At 37.5% G+C, this 17496-nt stretch overlaps 1 protein-coding gene across 1 annotated transcript in view; it reads right to left on the bottom strand.

Moving 5' to 3' along the window:
- LOC130834617 (cGMP-specific 3',5'-cyclic phosphodiesterase-like) overlaps positions 1-17496 on the bottom strand; it is a 43525-nt gene that overhangs the window by 12734 nt on the left and 13295 nt on the right. Inside the window, exon 2 of the mRNA XM_057704965.1 lies at positions 8344-8932. Within this exon, the coding sequence (XP_057560948.1) occupies positions 8344-8932 (589 nt within the window). The remainder of the gene's footprint in view (positions 1-8343; positions 8933-17496) is intronic.

The following is a 17496-nucleotide window of genomic DNA, read 5'->3' as shown; positions in this document are numbered from 1 at the left end:
CTTCATCTATAATCAATTTCTCAATCTTTTGAATCTCTCTCCCCTTTTACAAAATACATCCTTGCACATTCAATAATCACAAAGGACTTCTGAAAAGTGTAAAATTTCTAAATGTGGCTTAAAGAAAGAAAGATACAGGCTATTTTCCATTAAACCAGATTGAGAAGATTAAAGGTAGGCTGTAAACTCTACGAGGGGCTTTTTCTGGTTCATCACTGTATTCCCAATATTAGCACAGGAACTCAGAAACATTTGTTCAATAAATGAAGGAAATCATGATATCATTAACAAATGATATCACAGTTATCCAGTGTGATCATTTTTAGCTTACTATAGTTTAAAGCAAATCTTATAGGTAGGAGGAAAAATATACTTGAGGAAATGGACAGACACCAGTATATGAGCTACAATTAGAATGGAAGCAAACATACCAGAACATAAACATCTGAATGCATATTGTTCCCTTCAAAGCAACTGCCTTGGGAACTTACATGCTCAACCTAATAATAGCATTATTGTTCTAAAAACTCTGCTTTTGGAATTCCCTTCAGAGAATATGGAATAGTCACACTGGAAAAATCCTCATCTTTGAAGGTCATTTCTGTTTGTTTTTTTTTTTAATTAGTCTAAAGTCACGCAAAGCCAAAGCTGTGAATGAAGTAAATGATTACACTAGATTCCATCAACTAGGGTCAGAAATGAGGCCAATTTTCCCCTGAGAGGGCCAAACTCTGGCAGTAAAGAAAATTTCAGAAGAAAAGTTATAAAATGGTGGAAAATCAATATGAATATTTTATATTATAAATAAACACTATTGCATTTTTAATTTTTCTGCAAAAGTGCTCAAAGTTATATTGAAAGACAGAGAAAACCTTGGCTGAATGTTTCCAAAAAGCAGTTCTTAAATAACATACTATATTGCTAGGTATCTAAAGAGAGCAGACAGGATACTGACATGGATGAAGTAAAAGAAGTTAAAAATTATGAATTTATATAGTGAATTATTCTACAAGCTAATAATCAAAATATGAATAGTAATGCATCCTCAGCAATTATTTTGTTAATGAATATCTGAATTACAAGACCAATTTATAGAAAAGAGGATTCAACCCAACTATCTAAGCAAAGCAAGAGTCTGAAATTAGAAGGACTTTCACAGAATTTTTTTGTGCATACTGGAAGTTTAAAATAAACAGCAGCCCTGGATTTCACTCTTTATTGAAGGAGGTAGGAGGAATGTATGCTTCAAAATCACTTTAAGCGAATTTTAGCATCTCAAAGAATTCTCCTTTAACAATGCACCCACTGCAGGGGTTGTAAACACATAGAGAACTTCTAAGCCCCATCGAAAGAAAAATAGAGCACAACTATTATTGTGATTATTTATTTCACTGTTTATGAGAACATGACAGTGTAAAAAAAACACAAAGCTTAGATATGCATCTCTCATAATAAAATAACTAGTACCAGACTTGCCCTCCAGCTGAAAAATATAAGATTAGACCACATACATGCAATAACTAAAACACACACAGTGAAGAGGGGAATACACACGACTGACTTGCATTAATCTGGTTCTTCCTGGGGGCACTTTTCCCCCAGGAGGAGAAGACAATTGGTATCCAGAGTAATAGTTCCAAATGGAACTGAATTCAGGGCTTCTAAAGTGGCTGGAATGTGCAAGGCAAAGTACCTGATAAGAGAGGCAGTGTTGTGGGTGGGGGTAGGGAGTGTAAAGGAGTGGCAGAAGACTGAGTGGCTAGTCACTTCAGACATGTATTTGGCAAGACTCTAAGAGAAGCAGCAAAAATTACCTGTTGAAGCCTGGAAGCAAGTGGTGATACCAATTATAACAATGTTTGAAGACACTGGGGTCCCACCCACCAGAGGAGATACCTTACTAGGCACCTCAGGCATTCAGTTGAGACACAGAAGGGCCACTCCTTGGAAGTAAGGACCATACCCTAGATTCAGACAACATTTCCTAAGACTAAATTTAAAACTAAAGTAGATCCATCCTAACAAATAATAATACCAAACCTGACAAGACGGAAAGCCTCTTCCAGTAACTCCACTGCCTACAAGAACAAAGGTCAGTCCTGTTTTAAAGGAAGTTGATATAATCCAAATGCCCCACAACAAAACATTCACAATATCCAACCTACAATAAAAAAAATTTAAAAAAATCACAACATGTGTGAAGAAATAGGAAATTGAAACCCACAGTAAAGAAAAAAAGCAGTCAATAGAAAATGACCTCAAGATGATTCAGAGGTTGGAATTAACAAACAGGGACTTTAAAGCAGCTATTATAAGTGTGTTTAAGCACTGAATAGAAAATATGGTAATAATGAACAGATGGACATCTCTGTAGAAAGAAAGAAGTATTTTAAAAAAGCCAAATGGAAATTCTAGAACTGAAAAATACAAAAGTTCATTGATGGATTTAACAACAGACTGGAAACAACAGAAGGGTCAGTGAACCTGAAGACAGATCAACAGAAAATATCTAGTCAAAAGGACTGAGAGGACAAAAAAAAAATCTATAAAAAAGTTAACAGAGCCTCAGTGTTCTCTGAGTCCAACATCAAATGGTCTAACATATATACAATTGGAGTTCAAAGAGAAGTGAATGGAGCAGAAAAAATATTTAAACACATGACCAAAAATTTCCCAACATTAGTGAAAACCTTAAACATACACACATAGTGTGAAAATGACATATATTGTGAAACTCATAAGGTGAAAAATGAAGGCTGGCTGACTTCTCATAAGAAAAATTAAAACCAGAAAAAAGTGGCAGAACATTTTAAGTGTTGAAAGGAAACTACTATTAACTAAGAATTGTCCAGGCAGTGAAAATATCTTTTAGGATTACAGTCAAAATAAAGGCATTTTCAGATAAACGAAATCAGAGAATTGGTCACCACCACACGGGTACTAAAGAAGAGTTAATGAAAGCTCTTCAGCTTGAAGAGAAAGATAAGAGATTCTACAGAGAGGAGTAAAGAGCTTGGAACATGGCTTGAGCACATGCACACATATATAAAGAATAAGGAAATGAATCCAGAAAGATATTGCTATGATTTATGTTAAGGAGTTTTATAGTGTTTTCTGTTTTCCTCTAGGAGTTTTATAGTGTCTGGTCTTACATTTAGGTCTTTAATCCATTTTGAGTTTATTTTTGTGTATGGTGTTAGAGAATGTTCTAATTTCATTCTTTTACATGTGGCTGTTCAGTTTTCCCAGCGCCATTTACTGAAGAGACTGTCTTTTATCCATTGTATATTCTTGCCCCGTTTGTCAGAGATTTGGGTTATGATGGCATCTGTGTGCTGGGATGGTGATGCACTGCCCCTCCTCCCACTCGAGAGGGCATGGAAGTTTTGTGTCCCCCACCTCGTTCCTTGCCCTATGCATCTCTTCTGTTTGGCTATTTCTGAATTGTATCCTTTATAATAAAACTGTAGTGTTAATTATAGTGCTTTCTGAGTTCTGAGTCATTTTAAGAAATCATTAAATCTGAGCAGGGAACTCCTGAATCTGTAGCTAGCCAGACATGGATGTGGGGATCCTATGTATGGCTGGCATCTGAAGCGGGGACAATACTGTGGCACTGAGTCCTTAACCTGTGGGGTCTGCACTAACTCCACGTAGCTAGTGTCTGAATTGAGCTGCAATGTAGCTCAAAGCTGGTGCAGGAGAAGTGAAGAACTGACTGTTGTTTGTAAAACCAAACAAGGTCTCAAGGTCAACGTCTGTGGTATTCCTGCCAAAAGTGCCTAACTTGTATCTATTCAAGGAAAACATTCTACAAGATAACTGCCCTGTATTCTTCCAAAATACATGTTAAGAAAGATAAACCCTGAGAAACTATTCCAGATTTAATGGAGACTAAAGAGATAGGACAAGTATATGCAATATGCAGTCCTGAATTAGAGCCTTGATCAGAGGGAAAAAACAACTATAAAGGACATCATGGAACAACTGACCAAATTTGACTATAGAATGTCAGATAAGAGTACTGTATCATAAAATTTCCAGATTTTGATTAATGTATCACAATTGTGTAAGAGAATATTCTTGTTAGAAAATATATACTCATAAAAAAGTCTCCAAATGGCTCAGAAAAAAAATAATATGCATATATTACTTACATGCATTATACATAGAAAAAGAAAATAATAAAGCAAATGGCACAAAATATAAACAATTGGAGAATCTGCGTAAAGGGTATACACAAGTTTGTGATGCTGGTCTTGCAACCTTTCTGTAAGCTTGAAATAATATAAAAATAAAAGATAAAAGAAAACGAAAATGGAAATAACACAGTAGACTTGCCAAATTATATGTCGGTTTTCTTCCACAAAGTGGAATACCTAAAGATTATTAGAACATTGAACAAAGATAGAGCAGTTCCCGAACTGTGTTTCCTGGAGTACAATTATGCCATGACAAATTTATCAAAATTAATAATTTTGATAAATTAAAGACTTATCAAAATTAAAACAGTTGCTGTTGTTCTTTCTTTCCTCTGAAAATTCATTTTAGAAATAATTTCATTCATCAGAAATTCACTTGAGTAGCAAGTGAGACCTGTAGGATGAGAGCTGGTGAAGATTTGTTTATCTGGAGAAGGACTGAAAAGGGAGGAATAAAGTAGGGGTGGGTGAAGGCCACATGAGTGGCAATGTGACCCTTCCCTAAGACCTTCCAAGTTTCCTCCCTAGAAATCATGGTATCCATGGAGAGGCTGTCTCCAGGAAACAAGAGAAGAGTACAAGTTTTGCATTCCAGTTGACTTAGGAAAAAGGGTTGTTTACACAATGTAAATCCTTTGACATAGGAAATCTTGGGGAGGCTTATGGCTTCCACAGGTCATGGAACCAGGGGTTCAAAGCAATTTGTGATGGTTAATTTTCTGTGTCACCTTGACTAGGCGAAGGGATACCCAAGTGGCTGATAAAATGTAATTTCTAGGTGTGTCTATGAGGACGTCTCCAGAAGAGATGAACATTTGAATCAGGAGAATGAGTAAAGAAGATCTTCATCAACGCAGTGGGCATCACCCAATCCCTTGAGTACCTGAACAGAACAAAAAGGGAGAGGGAGGACGAATTTGCTTTCGGAACTAAGACATCCATCTTCTCTTGCCCTCCTGCTGTCCATCAGAGCTCTTGCAACTAAAGCTTTTGGACTCAAACCAGAGTTACACAATTGACCCCTCCCTGATTCTTAGGCCTTCAGTTGATTATACCATCAATTTATCTGGTTCTCCAGATTGTGCAGATGGTGGGCAGATTGTGGAACTTCTAGGCCTCCATATCCAAGTGAGCTAATCCCTACAATAAATCACTTATTTATCTCTGGATATCCTACTGGTTCTGTTTCTCTGAAGAACACTGACTAATACACAATTCAATCTTGATATTGGATGATATCTAGTTTTCACATATGAGGATAATGCCAACACATTTATATAGTTGTTCTGATTATTATGTGTTAATATCTTATTATTAATAAACACTGTGCCACATTCAAGAAATCTGCACAAATGATGGGGCTGATGAAGGAGGAGATGATGTGTGACTGAACACCATTGGTATTTGTGGTCTAATTGAAACTCACTGGTCTAAACTGTGGACCTTGTCTTCTATTTTAAACATATTAATGTATTATTTTATTAATAACAAAATAGTTGAATCCCTACATTTATATCATTCTGTTACAAAGTTTTAAAAAGTGAATCAAAAGTTGACCATTTCTTACAATTAATCTATCTAGGAGACTATTTTTTTACTCTTAGCTTCAATCTGAGCACTACTTTGTTTCACGGCCACTTCTTGGTTTTCTACTGCTACATTATTAATTTTTAAGTGTTCTGTGGTCTCATAAGCTGAAGAAATGTGTCATTTTCACAGACACGTATTTAAAGCAGTAGGACTCAGAAAACATAGAATGTACTTTCATAGTCTGACTATTTTCATAAACGGCTATGAGACAGTATTTTGACTATTCAAATTATGAGTGGGCTAAGTGATGAATTACCCACTAGCCAACTGATTTCCACTGTTAATACCAATGTAAATTATGGCCCAGATCAATCCCACAACTTCTAATGAAATTCCTGGGATGGGAATAACTTCTGCAAGGCCTCTATAAACACAGATCAAGGGTGTCAAGCGTGAAGCAGCAACATGAGAAATCCACAGACTAAGAGGCTTCAGTCTGGGGTCACTGCAAATCAAGGACACTGAGCCTATTTTAGATGGCAGTACAAGAATTAAATCATTACTAACTGCAAAACAAAGATTACACCATCAAAACTCTAAAGATGGTAAACAGATTAAATAACGTGCATATAAGTGAAGAAATTCTCAGGGCTGGAGAAATTTAGGACCATGCAAACAGATGAAGGCTTTCTCAGCAAAGCTGTAGCATATTTATGGTCCTACTGTACTTGGGACTATAGTGCCATTGAAAAGCGGAAACCCAGCTGTCACCTAAGACAGGAAGGGAATTCTGCAAATTTGGCAGCCATCCTTCAGCTGTGTCCTTAATACCCCTCTTGGAGTCTGCTATGCTGTGACATTACTTACAGAGCTCAAAGAGGTCATGGAGATAGCTCCGTGAAGAATCAAAATTGAAAAGACTGCTGGTATAGAGTGGATTCTGAAAGCTATCTCAGGATTTAGCCAATCTGAACTATCACATCTTTCCCCAGATACCTGCCCTCAGTATTTCTCACCAGTTACTATTACTTATTCACCCAACTTCAAAACCTGAGTCTTCTCCAACTCCTCTTTTCTCCTCACTTCCACCTCCTGTTAGCTGCCAAGACTAGCAGATTCAGCTTCTTCATCTTTAATCCATTCCCTCCTTTTGGTCTCAAAGGCCAGTGCTCTGGTTCAGGTGCTTACTCCCTCAGGCTATTTAACCTGTCCTCCCAGTTTCCAGTATTTTTCCCTCTAATTCATTTTATGGCCACCATAATATTCATCTTTCTAAAGCACAGTCTGAATCATGCCAGTCCCCCTTTCAAACCATCTTTAATTAGTCCTCATGGCTCTGAATCAAATAAATACTCCTCAGCTTGGCATTTAAGACCCCAGTAATCTCCAGTAGCTCCTCAACGTCTATACTATCACCCACACATTTCCTTACAAGCACCCCATGGTCCAACTTCCGGTTTCTTCCTCAAACTTCTTTTTGCAACTGGATCTCAATATGCACACGACTCAATCTACTGAAATCTTATCCATCTTCCAGGGTCCATATCAATCATTGCTTCCTCAAAGAAACCTCTCTCCATCTCCCCAATTATATGTGATCTCCTGCTTCCCTGAACCTAACACATTTTCCCTGGATCAATTATGACCTGCTATCTAGTCTACTTATTTATCTCATCTACTATAATTTTCTCCCAATCAATATTTATTAACACTTATCTATGTTCCAGGCACTGTATTAGGCATCAGGAGTACAGGAGTGAATAAAACATCTATGACCCCTCAAATGACACAGAGGAGCCTCAAGCTGGTATTATTATGGAATCTTCAAAGTGTACCACATGATAAGTAACTAGCATAATTGTTCTAGCATGATGCCAGAACATAATTCATAAACATACTAAGTGTCATTCAATTAAGATGATTTGTTTAAAACCTCTAATTCAATTAATAAAAGAATCATTTTAAATGGGAAATTTGAAAAATCATACAGTGTAAACTTTAAGTCCATAATAAAGATCTGTTCATAATGGAAGCAAAAGTGGAAGAAATATCAAATCTTTCCATTGAAATATTGTAGGGCAAAAATGTCCATTTTCTAGAGCTATCCACACATTTATTTGTTTAATGAAACGAAAGAGTGGAAAGAAAGAAACTCAGACTTTGGTGTCAAAGGGACTTCAAATGAATGAATATGATGAATTGAGTGAATGAATTTAAAAAGACTATGGGTTTGGCTTTCTGACACTTTTTGGACCTATCATTTTAGAATCTTAGTAAAGTCCCCAGAGGTTCATGTGGAGATAACATAGATAGGGGATAAGTATAGTGATGAGGTAAAAAGATGAAAGAATACAACTGTGAGATGAGCTATGTTAAATTATCATTAAGCAGGAAAACAAGACAATATTTCCCTCAGGCCTCTATCCTTGATTCAGCCCCCAGTGAAGAAACTCTGGCATTTAAAAGATGGGGAGGTCCTTACCAGACAGTCCCATTTTTAACAAGTATGCACATTTTTACATCTCAGTTTCAAATATCTCCACAATTCACAGCAGTTGTCCAAGGCCCCACCCACGCTCCACCTCCCACCCCGCCTCTGTTTCTTATTTACCTCATATGCATCTTTGATGTTCAAGGGCTCACCAAGAGCAGCCACATGTCCCACGATGCCTTTGTTCCACTCTAAGCGGATACAGTTATTTGAAGCTTCTTCCAGTGTTGAACCTTCTGCAACATCAAAGAGGCGGCTGATAAGAAACTTGTCGTTGGAGCTGTCCTCACAGACAAGGAACAGGGAATAGCGGTCAGCGGAGATGAGTCCATGGATGTGCAAGAAAATTTTGTGACATAAGGCTGTGACATCCAAGTGACTAGAAATATCTTTCACTAATTCCAAGAGTCTTGAGCACTGGTCCCCTTCATCATTATCAAACCTTGGGGGGGTTAGAGGCATCTGTTCCTTCTTTTCTGAGTCAGAGAGGAAGCTCACAGTTCCCTCAGAATCCTTGACGACAATGGGTCTAAGAGGCCGATCAAATTCGGAGGCGGAGATTTTCCTGGTTGGTGTTCCAGGGACGCTGCTCTCTGCACGGGGACTCTGCTGCGAGGGGCAAGAGCAAGCTTCCGTGTGGCCTCTGACGCCTTCCTTGCACACAGGGATGGTGTGAACTCTCTCAGCAAACCATGCATTGACCATTTCTCTGCAGAAAAGAACATGTAGACACAGTAAATGTTTGAGGAATACCCCTTCTTAAATATTGCTACCCCCGAAAGCTTCTAAAAAGCCGCTCATGGTAAACTGATGTGGTAATGATTGATTTGTCATAGAAAATAAAAACAAGATGGTTTATTTAAGACAGTTTTATTTTGAAAAACTCTAGAGGACAATTGCTTCAGTGAACATTTTAATAAAGCCTAACTCCTATAACGTGTATTTTCAGATATCTGATTTGTAACACATTGTCAAGTCTGCTCCTCTCAAATCAGTTTGTGTTAAAGTAAAAGACACTAAATTTGACAAGAGTCTTAGGAAAATATAAATATGGAAATGTATCTGCTATTTAAAACATACAACTTTTTCTGAAGTTAAATATTTAAAAATTTTTAAAAATTTATATAAAATTGGCTAGCTAATATGCTTAATTGTAGATAGTTGTTTTAATCTATATCGCTACATATAGATTAGATTTAGAAAGGGAAATGGAAAATATAAACCATTTGATCTGGTATGTGGTAGAAAGATTATAGATTTCCATTAAAATCATCCTAATAAGATTTGTTCAATTAATGGTAAAGATGATCTCTTCTTCTAGAGTATCTACTCCTTGTATAAAGGAGAAAACAAAAAAGGTAGGTAATAACTAATATAGAAAATTCAGTCCAAGAAAACTTAAGTTATTTATGTTATTAATGTGCCATCCCATGAAAAAAACCCATTTGGGCTAAAGCCTTCACAGTGGGTGATTTTTTTAAACAAATATGCCAGATCATACGCATCCAAATGATTGTTGTTCAGGTCAAATAATTCCTCTTGGGAAGCTGCATTCTCATGCCAACGGATGGTGCCATTACTTTAGACATTTTTGGAACTCTTCTTTTGAAACTAACTTCTAAAAATTTTCAAGAGCCACATAAGAATATTAGTTTTTTAAATTAATTTTTTTTGGAGTACAGTTGATTTACAATGTTGTGTGAGTTTCTGCTGTACAGCAAAGTGAATCAGTTATACATATATCCACTCTTTTTTTGATTCTTTTCCCATGTAAGCCATTACAGAGTATTGAGTAGAAAGAATATTTGTTTTATCTTAAAGTTAGATCTTGTTTTTCACTAAGCCTTCCTCTCAAAACAAGCAAGTAAAACCACAAAAACCTAGAGTAAAAGCTAACTTAATGTATATCTTATGCATTAGACTTGACTTTTTCTGAAACTCAAATTCACTTTCAAGAGACAGAAACTTGCTACCACTGAGGATACTTAAAAGAACTGGCCTATAAAAGCAATGCAATCTCCACTTGACAATGACTTACTGATTATCTTCACCAAGGAGCCAGGATAAAAAAGTTTGACAGTGTATCATTTTGGAGAGTGCAGGGAAACAGGCACTCTCTAATCCTTCTGGATGCAATAGAAATTGATAACACCTCTTCAGAGGGCAAGTAGGCAATAGCTAACAAGTTTTAAAATGCATTTATCCTTTGTTCCACAGATTTTACGCATGTGGGAAAAGAAGTACCAGGGTATTTATTTACTGTGGTACTTTTTGTTATAGCAAAGATAAGAAGCAACCTAATACCACAAACAGAAGCCTGGCAAAAACACATCATGGCGGACTTCCTAGGTGGCGCAGTGGTTAAGAATCCGCCTGACAATGCAGAGGTCACGGGTTCGATCCCAGCTCCAGGAAGATCCCACATGCCACGGAGCAACTAAGCCCGTGTGCCAAAAAAAAAAAAACAAACACATCATGGCACATTTATAAAGGGAACACTAGGCAGACATTTAAAAATGGTCATAGGTACTGATGTGAATAGTTATCACAATTTATTAAGTGAAAAAAGAAGATCCAGAAGGGAGAAAGAAGAGTTAGCCTTTTTTCTGAGTCTCTACTAAGTCTTTCACTTATAGAATGTTCCCTTAATTATTTTATTTTGAACAGCAACTATTGTTTGGTAAATACTGTACTACCCTGAAATGACACCAGTCTAGAATGAAATGGGTCAAAAAAAAGATAACACAGATATGATCAGGATTACCCCATAATTCCAAGTGTTAGATACAGTTATAAATTTTAAAGTTCTCTTTAAAAAGCAATGTAGGGACTTCCCCCGTGGTCCAGCGGTTAAGACTGCATGCCCTCAAGTGCAGGGGGCACAGGTTTGATCCCTGATTGGGGAACTAAGATCCTGCATGTGACGCAGCATGGGCCAAAATAGTAATAATAATAATAATAATAATAATTAGTTTTTAAAAAAGCAATGTAGGGCTTCCTGGTGGTGCAGTGGTTAAGAATCCGCCCGCCATTGCACAGGGAAAGAAACCATAAACAGGACTAGAAGACAACCCTCAGAATGGGAGAAAATATTTGCCAATGAAGCAACGGACAAAGGATTAATCTCCAAAATATACAAGCAGCTCATGCAGCTTCATACCAAAAAAGCAAATAACCCAATCCACAAATGGGCAGAAGACCTAAATAGATATTTCTCCAAAGAAGACCTGCAGATGGCCAACAAACACATGAAAAGATGCTCAACATCACTACTCATTAGAGAAATGCAAGTCAAAGCCACAATGAGGTATCACCTCACACCAATCAGAATGGCCATCATCAAAACAACTAAAAACAATAAATGCTGGAGAGGGTGTGGAGAAAAGGGAACTCTCCTGCACTGCTGGTGGGAATGTAAGTTGGGGTACAGCCACTATGGAAAACAGTTTGGAGGTTCCTTAAAAAACTAAAAATGGAACTAACATATGACCCAGCAATTCCAATACTAGGCATATACCCAAAGCAAACCATAATCCCAAAAGAAACATGTACCATAATGTTCATTGCATCACTGCTTACAACAGCCAGGACGTGGAAGCAACCTAAATGCCCATCAACAGATGAATAAAGAAGTTGTGGCACATATATACAATGGAATATTACTCAGCCATAGAAAAGAATGAAATTGAGTTATTTGTAATGAGGTGGATAGACCTAGAATCGGTCATGCAGAGCAAAGTAAGCCAGAAAGAGAAAAACAAATACTGTATGCTAACTCATACATATGGAATCTAAAAAAAAAAAAATGGTACTGATGAACCCAGTGACAGGGCAAGAATAAAGATGCAGATGTAGAGTATGGACTTGAGCACACAGGGTTGGGGGAGGGGGAAGGAATGGGGAAGCTGGGACGAAGTGAGAGAGTAGCTTTGACATATATACACAACCAAATGTAAAATATATAGCTCATGAGAAGTTCCTGCATAACATAAGGAGACAAACTCGATGATGGGTGATGACTTAGAGGGCCGGGATAGGGAGGGTTGGAGGGAGTCACGGGAGGTTGGGGATATGTGTATAAATACAGCTGATTCATTTTGGTGTACCTTAAAAATTGGCACAGCACTGTAAAGCAATTATATTCCAAAAAAGAGCTTAAATTTAAAAAAATGACACAAAGATAACCAAAAAATTAAAAAAAAAAAAAAAGAATCCGCATGCTAGTGCAGGGAACACAGACGGGTTCAATTTCTGGTCTGGGAAGATCCCACATGCCACGGAGCAACTAAGCCCGTGCACCACAACTACTGAAGCCCATGCACCTAGAGCCCATGCTCTGCAACAAGAGAAGCCACTGTACTAAAAAGCCCATGGCACCACAACGAAGAGTAGCCTCTGCTTTCCGCAACTAGAGAAAGCCCGCACGTAGCAATGAAGACCTAACGCAGCCAATAAATAAATAAATAAATAAATAAATAAATAAATAAATTTATTTTTAGAAAAGCAATGTAGTAAGTATACTGTACAGATCCCCGTTGTATATCTACAGCACAGAATCTTTTAAAATATAATTGCCTAATGTTTTATAAATTCATGACAAGGCTTAGGACAAAATTTCCAGTGATGAGAACATACACTGATAATAAAATAATGCTGTATCTCAAAAACTTCGACAGAAATGAGGGGGACATACTTTGGGAAATGCTTGCATTACCTCCAGAATCACAGCAGCAGTGCCAAAGACACTGATGTCAGACATGTATGTGAAAAATGCACAGGAAGCATTTGAATAAGCTGTTTCATAAAATGTAAGACAGAAAAAAGAATACATTTAACTTAACGTCTCGTCTTGTGATTTAAAAGTGTGTACATGTAACTTAAATTCTCAAATGTATACAAAAAATAGGCATTTTAACTATTTCAGCTACAAACCTGAAACACAGCCTCAACTTTTCTTATCCTCTCATTGAAAAATGGTGATCGACTTTTAAATTTTTTAATCAAACCACCTACTTGACAACTCCATGTGAACATCTAAACAGACACCTTAAAATCGTGAAATCAGAATTCCTAATGGCCCATCCTTCGTCTTGCTTCAACCTCACTCCTTGACAGTTTTCTTCATATTAATAAGTAGCACCATGATCTCCCTAGCTACTCAAACATCTAGGAGTTACTCTGAATTTGTTTCTTTCAACTCACACGTCCAATCCAGCAGCCAAGTCTTGTCTACGTGACTTTCAAAACCCTATATTCTAGTCTGTTCATTTCTATCTCCTGTACTACCTCCCTGATCCAAGCCCACCACCTCTCACCTGGGACTGTGGCCACAGCCCCTTAACTGGTCTCTCTGATATTATACTAGCCTCCCTTCAATCCATTCTCCACACAGCAGCCAGAGTCATCTTTGAACAAAGAAAACCTTAACATCTTAACTACCCTACTTGGCTTCTCACTGAATTGAGACTCAAACTCAAACTCTTTCTATCCCCTACCATAGCCCCTCTCGCCCATGCCGGCCCCTTGATACTCCTCATCACATCAAACTCTAACTGCCCCCAGTCTGGACCACTCTACTCACCTGCACCCGGCTGATCGCAGCTCCTCAGCCCCTGCGCAGACAGGTCTTCCCTGATCACTCCACCTCAAGTGGCCTCGACACACTATGTTCTCCCCCCACGCTATCTGAATTCTTACTATCGTCTATTTTTCTTGTTTACCAATCTGTTGGTTTATTGTCTGCCTCCTCTGAGGAGATGTAAATGTCATACTTGTCTGTCTTGTTCACGGCTGCATGTCTGTACTTAGAAAATGCCTTGCACATACTAAGTCCTTGATAACTATTTGTGTGAAGGAATAAATAAATGAAGCCTCCTAAATTAACTGCATTAAAAGGGACAATAGTCCTTTGAAAATGTGAATGCTGGTATATTTGTTACAGAAAATCAACATTGTGTTTTAGCTATTAATGTTCATCTTCCTTTGGATGTGAGTCTCATAACTGACCATGGCTAATTTACCCTATAGGATATCCTATAGGGCCTAATATATGTCTTAAACTAAGCCAGTGTCCAAAAATTCTTTGTTAGGTGTTTTGTATTATATTTAATTGTGTCACAAGTGTTTTACCTCTAGATATTTTCTTGGAGAGATGAACTCAGTATTAAATGACACAGGAAAAATAGATCTGGTATATTCAGTGAGTCAATCAACAATTTTTATTAACTACCAGTCATGGAGGGAAGGGTTTTCTCACGACCACATTATTGATTATCTGAGTCCCTGTAGATATGTCCCTGCGTAGGAAAACATATGTTATCATAACATCAAAACAATCACTTATAAACCAAGCATAAATGAAATTAAATCCTCTCTCACACCTCTCTCTCTTTAGGCATCCCTTGAGGTTTTGCAGTGCATGACCTACGTGGCTGTATGAAGTGGGCCTTCCTTCCTAAGACTAATATCTATCATCTCCTGTTGATTGTTTTTTAATACTTTAATCTCTGCAAATACAAATCACCTGGAGACTGAAATTTTACACTCTTATGTAAGATATAGAATTTCTAGAAGGAAACCAAGGTGATATTGGAGAACTATTCTAATATTACATAAAGCCACTGATAATTAAGGGTTAAGTCCAATTAAAAAACAGCTAACAACTGGAAAAAATCAACAAGGATCATGATATAACAAACACGTGAAAAGAGAATTCTATTCAAAGAACTGCATTCTAGATTAAGAAAGGCTGCTGGAAAAACGTCAAATATTAATTTTAAAAAACTATATTTGAGGAAAAAAGACTCTCTTTAGGATCCTGCTGAGAATGCCAAATAAGAAGTAAAGATACTTGTGTTTACGATACAGCCTTGCCAGAAAATTGTTTATTTTAATAGCTTGGCGTTTTCATTATAATCTAAATCTTCTTAAATCTAAAATAAGGTAAATTTACTCTTATAACCCGCGGTTCCATTTTTCAAGATAAAGTTCCAATCAAAGCCTTTTCACTGATATTTTTCCGTTTTAATTGGATTCACTTCTGTGTCCTTTTTTTTCTAGAATAAATTATTCTCATGAAGGTCCTTGAGTGTGTCAGGCACTAGGGATACAGGAGTGAGCAAGCCCAGACCTCTCCTCCCCAAACTGAAGCTTATATTGTGTCCAGCAGCTAATTTACACACACACTGAATTTGCTGTCATATGAAGTTATATGTAACTGCATGTGAATGAAAAAAGATGGAAAGATGAACATGTCAGATATGAGGGTAATATACCAGATGGGATTCAAGAAACCTGGCTGGTAGCTCTGATGGGGCAAATCACTTCTTTGGCCTGAGATAGGATCTCTGTTTTCCCTTCTTTCTCTTCCTTGAGTCTCTGAGATTTTGAAAAGTATTTACATTAGTGATATTGGAAGGGAAAAAAAAGCACCATTTTATTTAAACCTCCTGAAGCAGGCATGCACAATCCCAGTTTCTAAATTATGAAGCTAAATTAAATGGCTGAACCAAACACATTCTGCAAGCTGGTAACAAAACCTGGAATCAAATCTGGGTCTCCTAATCCAAGTCTTACGGCCTACAAGAACCTAAAAGTTCCCAGAACATCAATGTTTGTCACGAAGACACTTCATAATGTCTAGCTGCATCTGAAAGAGTCAAAGATCAAATTTAAACACACAAGGCATAGAGAAAATAAAATCACCTATAATACACATCCTCTAACTAAATTCTTTCCATCCAGATCATAAAAGGACAGCACACTTAACCACTGAGGTAAAAACACTGCCTCAAGGGATTCAGAGAACCAAGATTCTTAAGGATAGTGTCCTGAAAAAAAATCTGACTGAATCCCATGCCTATGTTTCTCTGAAAGCATAAAATGTTTTACAAACCGAAAATGATTCACTGAAAAGAATATATAATAAATGTGTTCAAGAGAAGAATAATTCTCAGGGCTGCTAGATTTAGCAAATAAAAATCCTGGATAATCCAGTTAAAACTCAGTTTCAGGTAAACAATGAATAATTTTTTAATATCAGCAGTATCTAAAATTCAAATTTTACTGGGTGTCCTATATTTTAGCTGGCCACACTAGTCACTCGATATTCTATTTTTCCCAAGTGACACTGTTGGCAGGTAGACAACAAAGAAAAAAGCAGGTTCTATGCAGCATGCTAATGAGCTCCAGGCTATCAAATCACTAATACTAATTTTATCATTGAAAGAGCACAAAGGATCCTGTGTAAGATAACTGAACCTTTTGAAAGCTCTTGGATTAATAATTTGTGGCATAAAAGTCTTCCTAAAATCAAGCTTTTTCATTTTACTGTCCAAACTATACCATATATTTAATAGAGAAAAAAACAAACTGCAATCTACTTATAAAAGGGAGGCTGACTACGTACTAAAAACTCTTGGGACTTACAACCACACCCCGAGAAGCTGTGTTTTTCAGCCATAAATCCTAAATTCCAATCTGTATCTTAGCTTTTGCTACCAATGGGATTTGTGACCAGTGGCAAACAATTTCCTTCTTCTGAGTTTCGATTTCATCCTCTGTATAATAGGGGAAATACTGCCTATTCTAACTTCTTCATGAAGCGCAAGGTGCTGACTTTCTTCAGCAGAGTATGAAGTCAAGAATACCAAACTGGCCATCAGGAGAGAACTCTAGTTCCAACTATAAGAATACACAGACGTGAGGCTGAACCAATCACAACTTCTCTGGAGTTCATTTTCTCCAGAGTACAAGTTCTTCATTGTACACACGGTCAGCCATATGAACAGGTCATGAAGCCTGCTTACATGATGAACGGGCCAGTAGGTGATGAGGATTAGGTTGGTCAACTCTTATCATCTCCTTTTGCCCCTCAGCTTCCTCATTTTTAAACAGGCAAAAGACTTCTTCCTCCTTCACTCACCGCACAGGGTTGGTGTGCGAGTCAAGTTAGAAAACGCACGTGGAAGCATTTCAAAATCTCTTCCATATATTGAAGATGTTGCTATCTCCTAGACCCTTAGGATTCATTCCAGTGGAGACGTAGGGCTGGGGTAAGGAGCCATGGCTGTTCACTCCCTCCTAAAGTCCAGCCAAGAGAATCAGAGAAAGTGAGGGAGAAAAAGGTTGTATTCCTGGTGGTACAGGCCCACAGGCTGAGTGGGCCTAAGAGGGTTTGGAAACAGGCTGACTACCTGCACCCTGAGCATCCAGAGTACTTGTCCAAAGCAGATACTGCAGATTGTCACTCATTATAGAATCCCACTGAGTTCT

Source organism: Hippopotamus amphibius, chromosome 13, assembly GCF_030028045.1.
Source record: "Hippopotamus amphibius kiboko isolate mHipAmp2 chromosome 13, mHipAmp2.hap2, whole genome shotgun sequence".
NCBI classification, from domain to species: Eukaryota; Metazoa; Chordata; class Mammalia; order Artiodactyla; family Hippopotamidae; genus Hippopotamus; species Hippopotamus amphibius.
The sequence above is the reverse complement of the archived record's forward strand: the minus strand, read 5'-3'. Positions and strand labels throughout refer to the sequence as shown.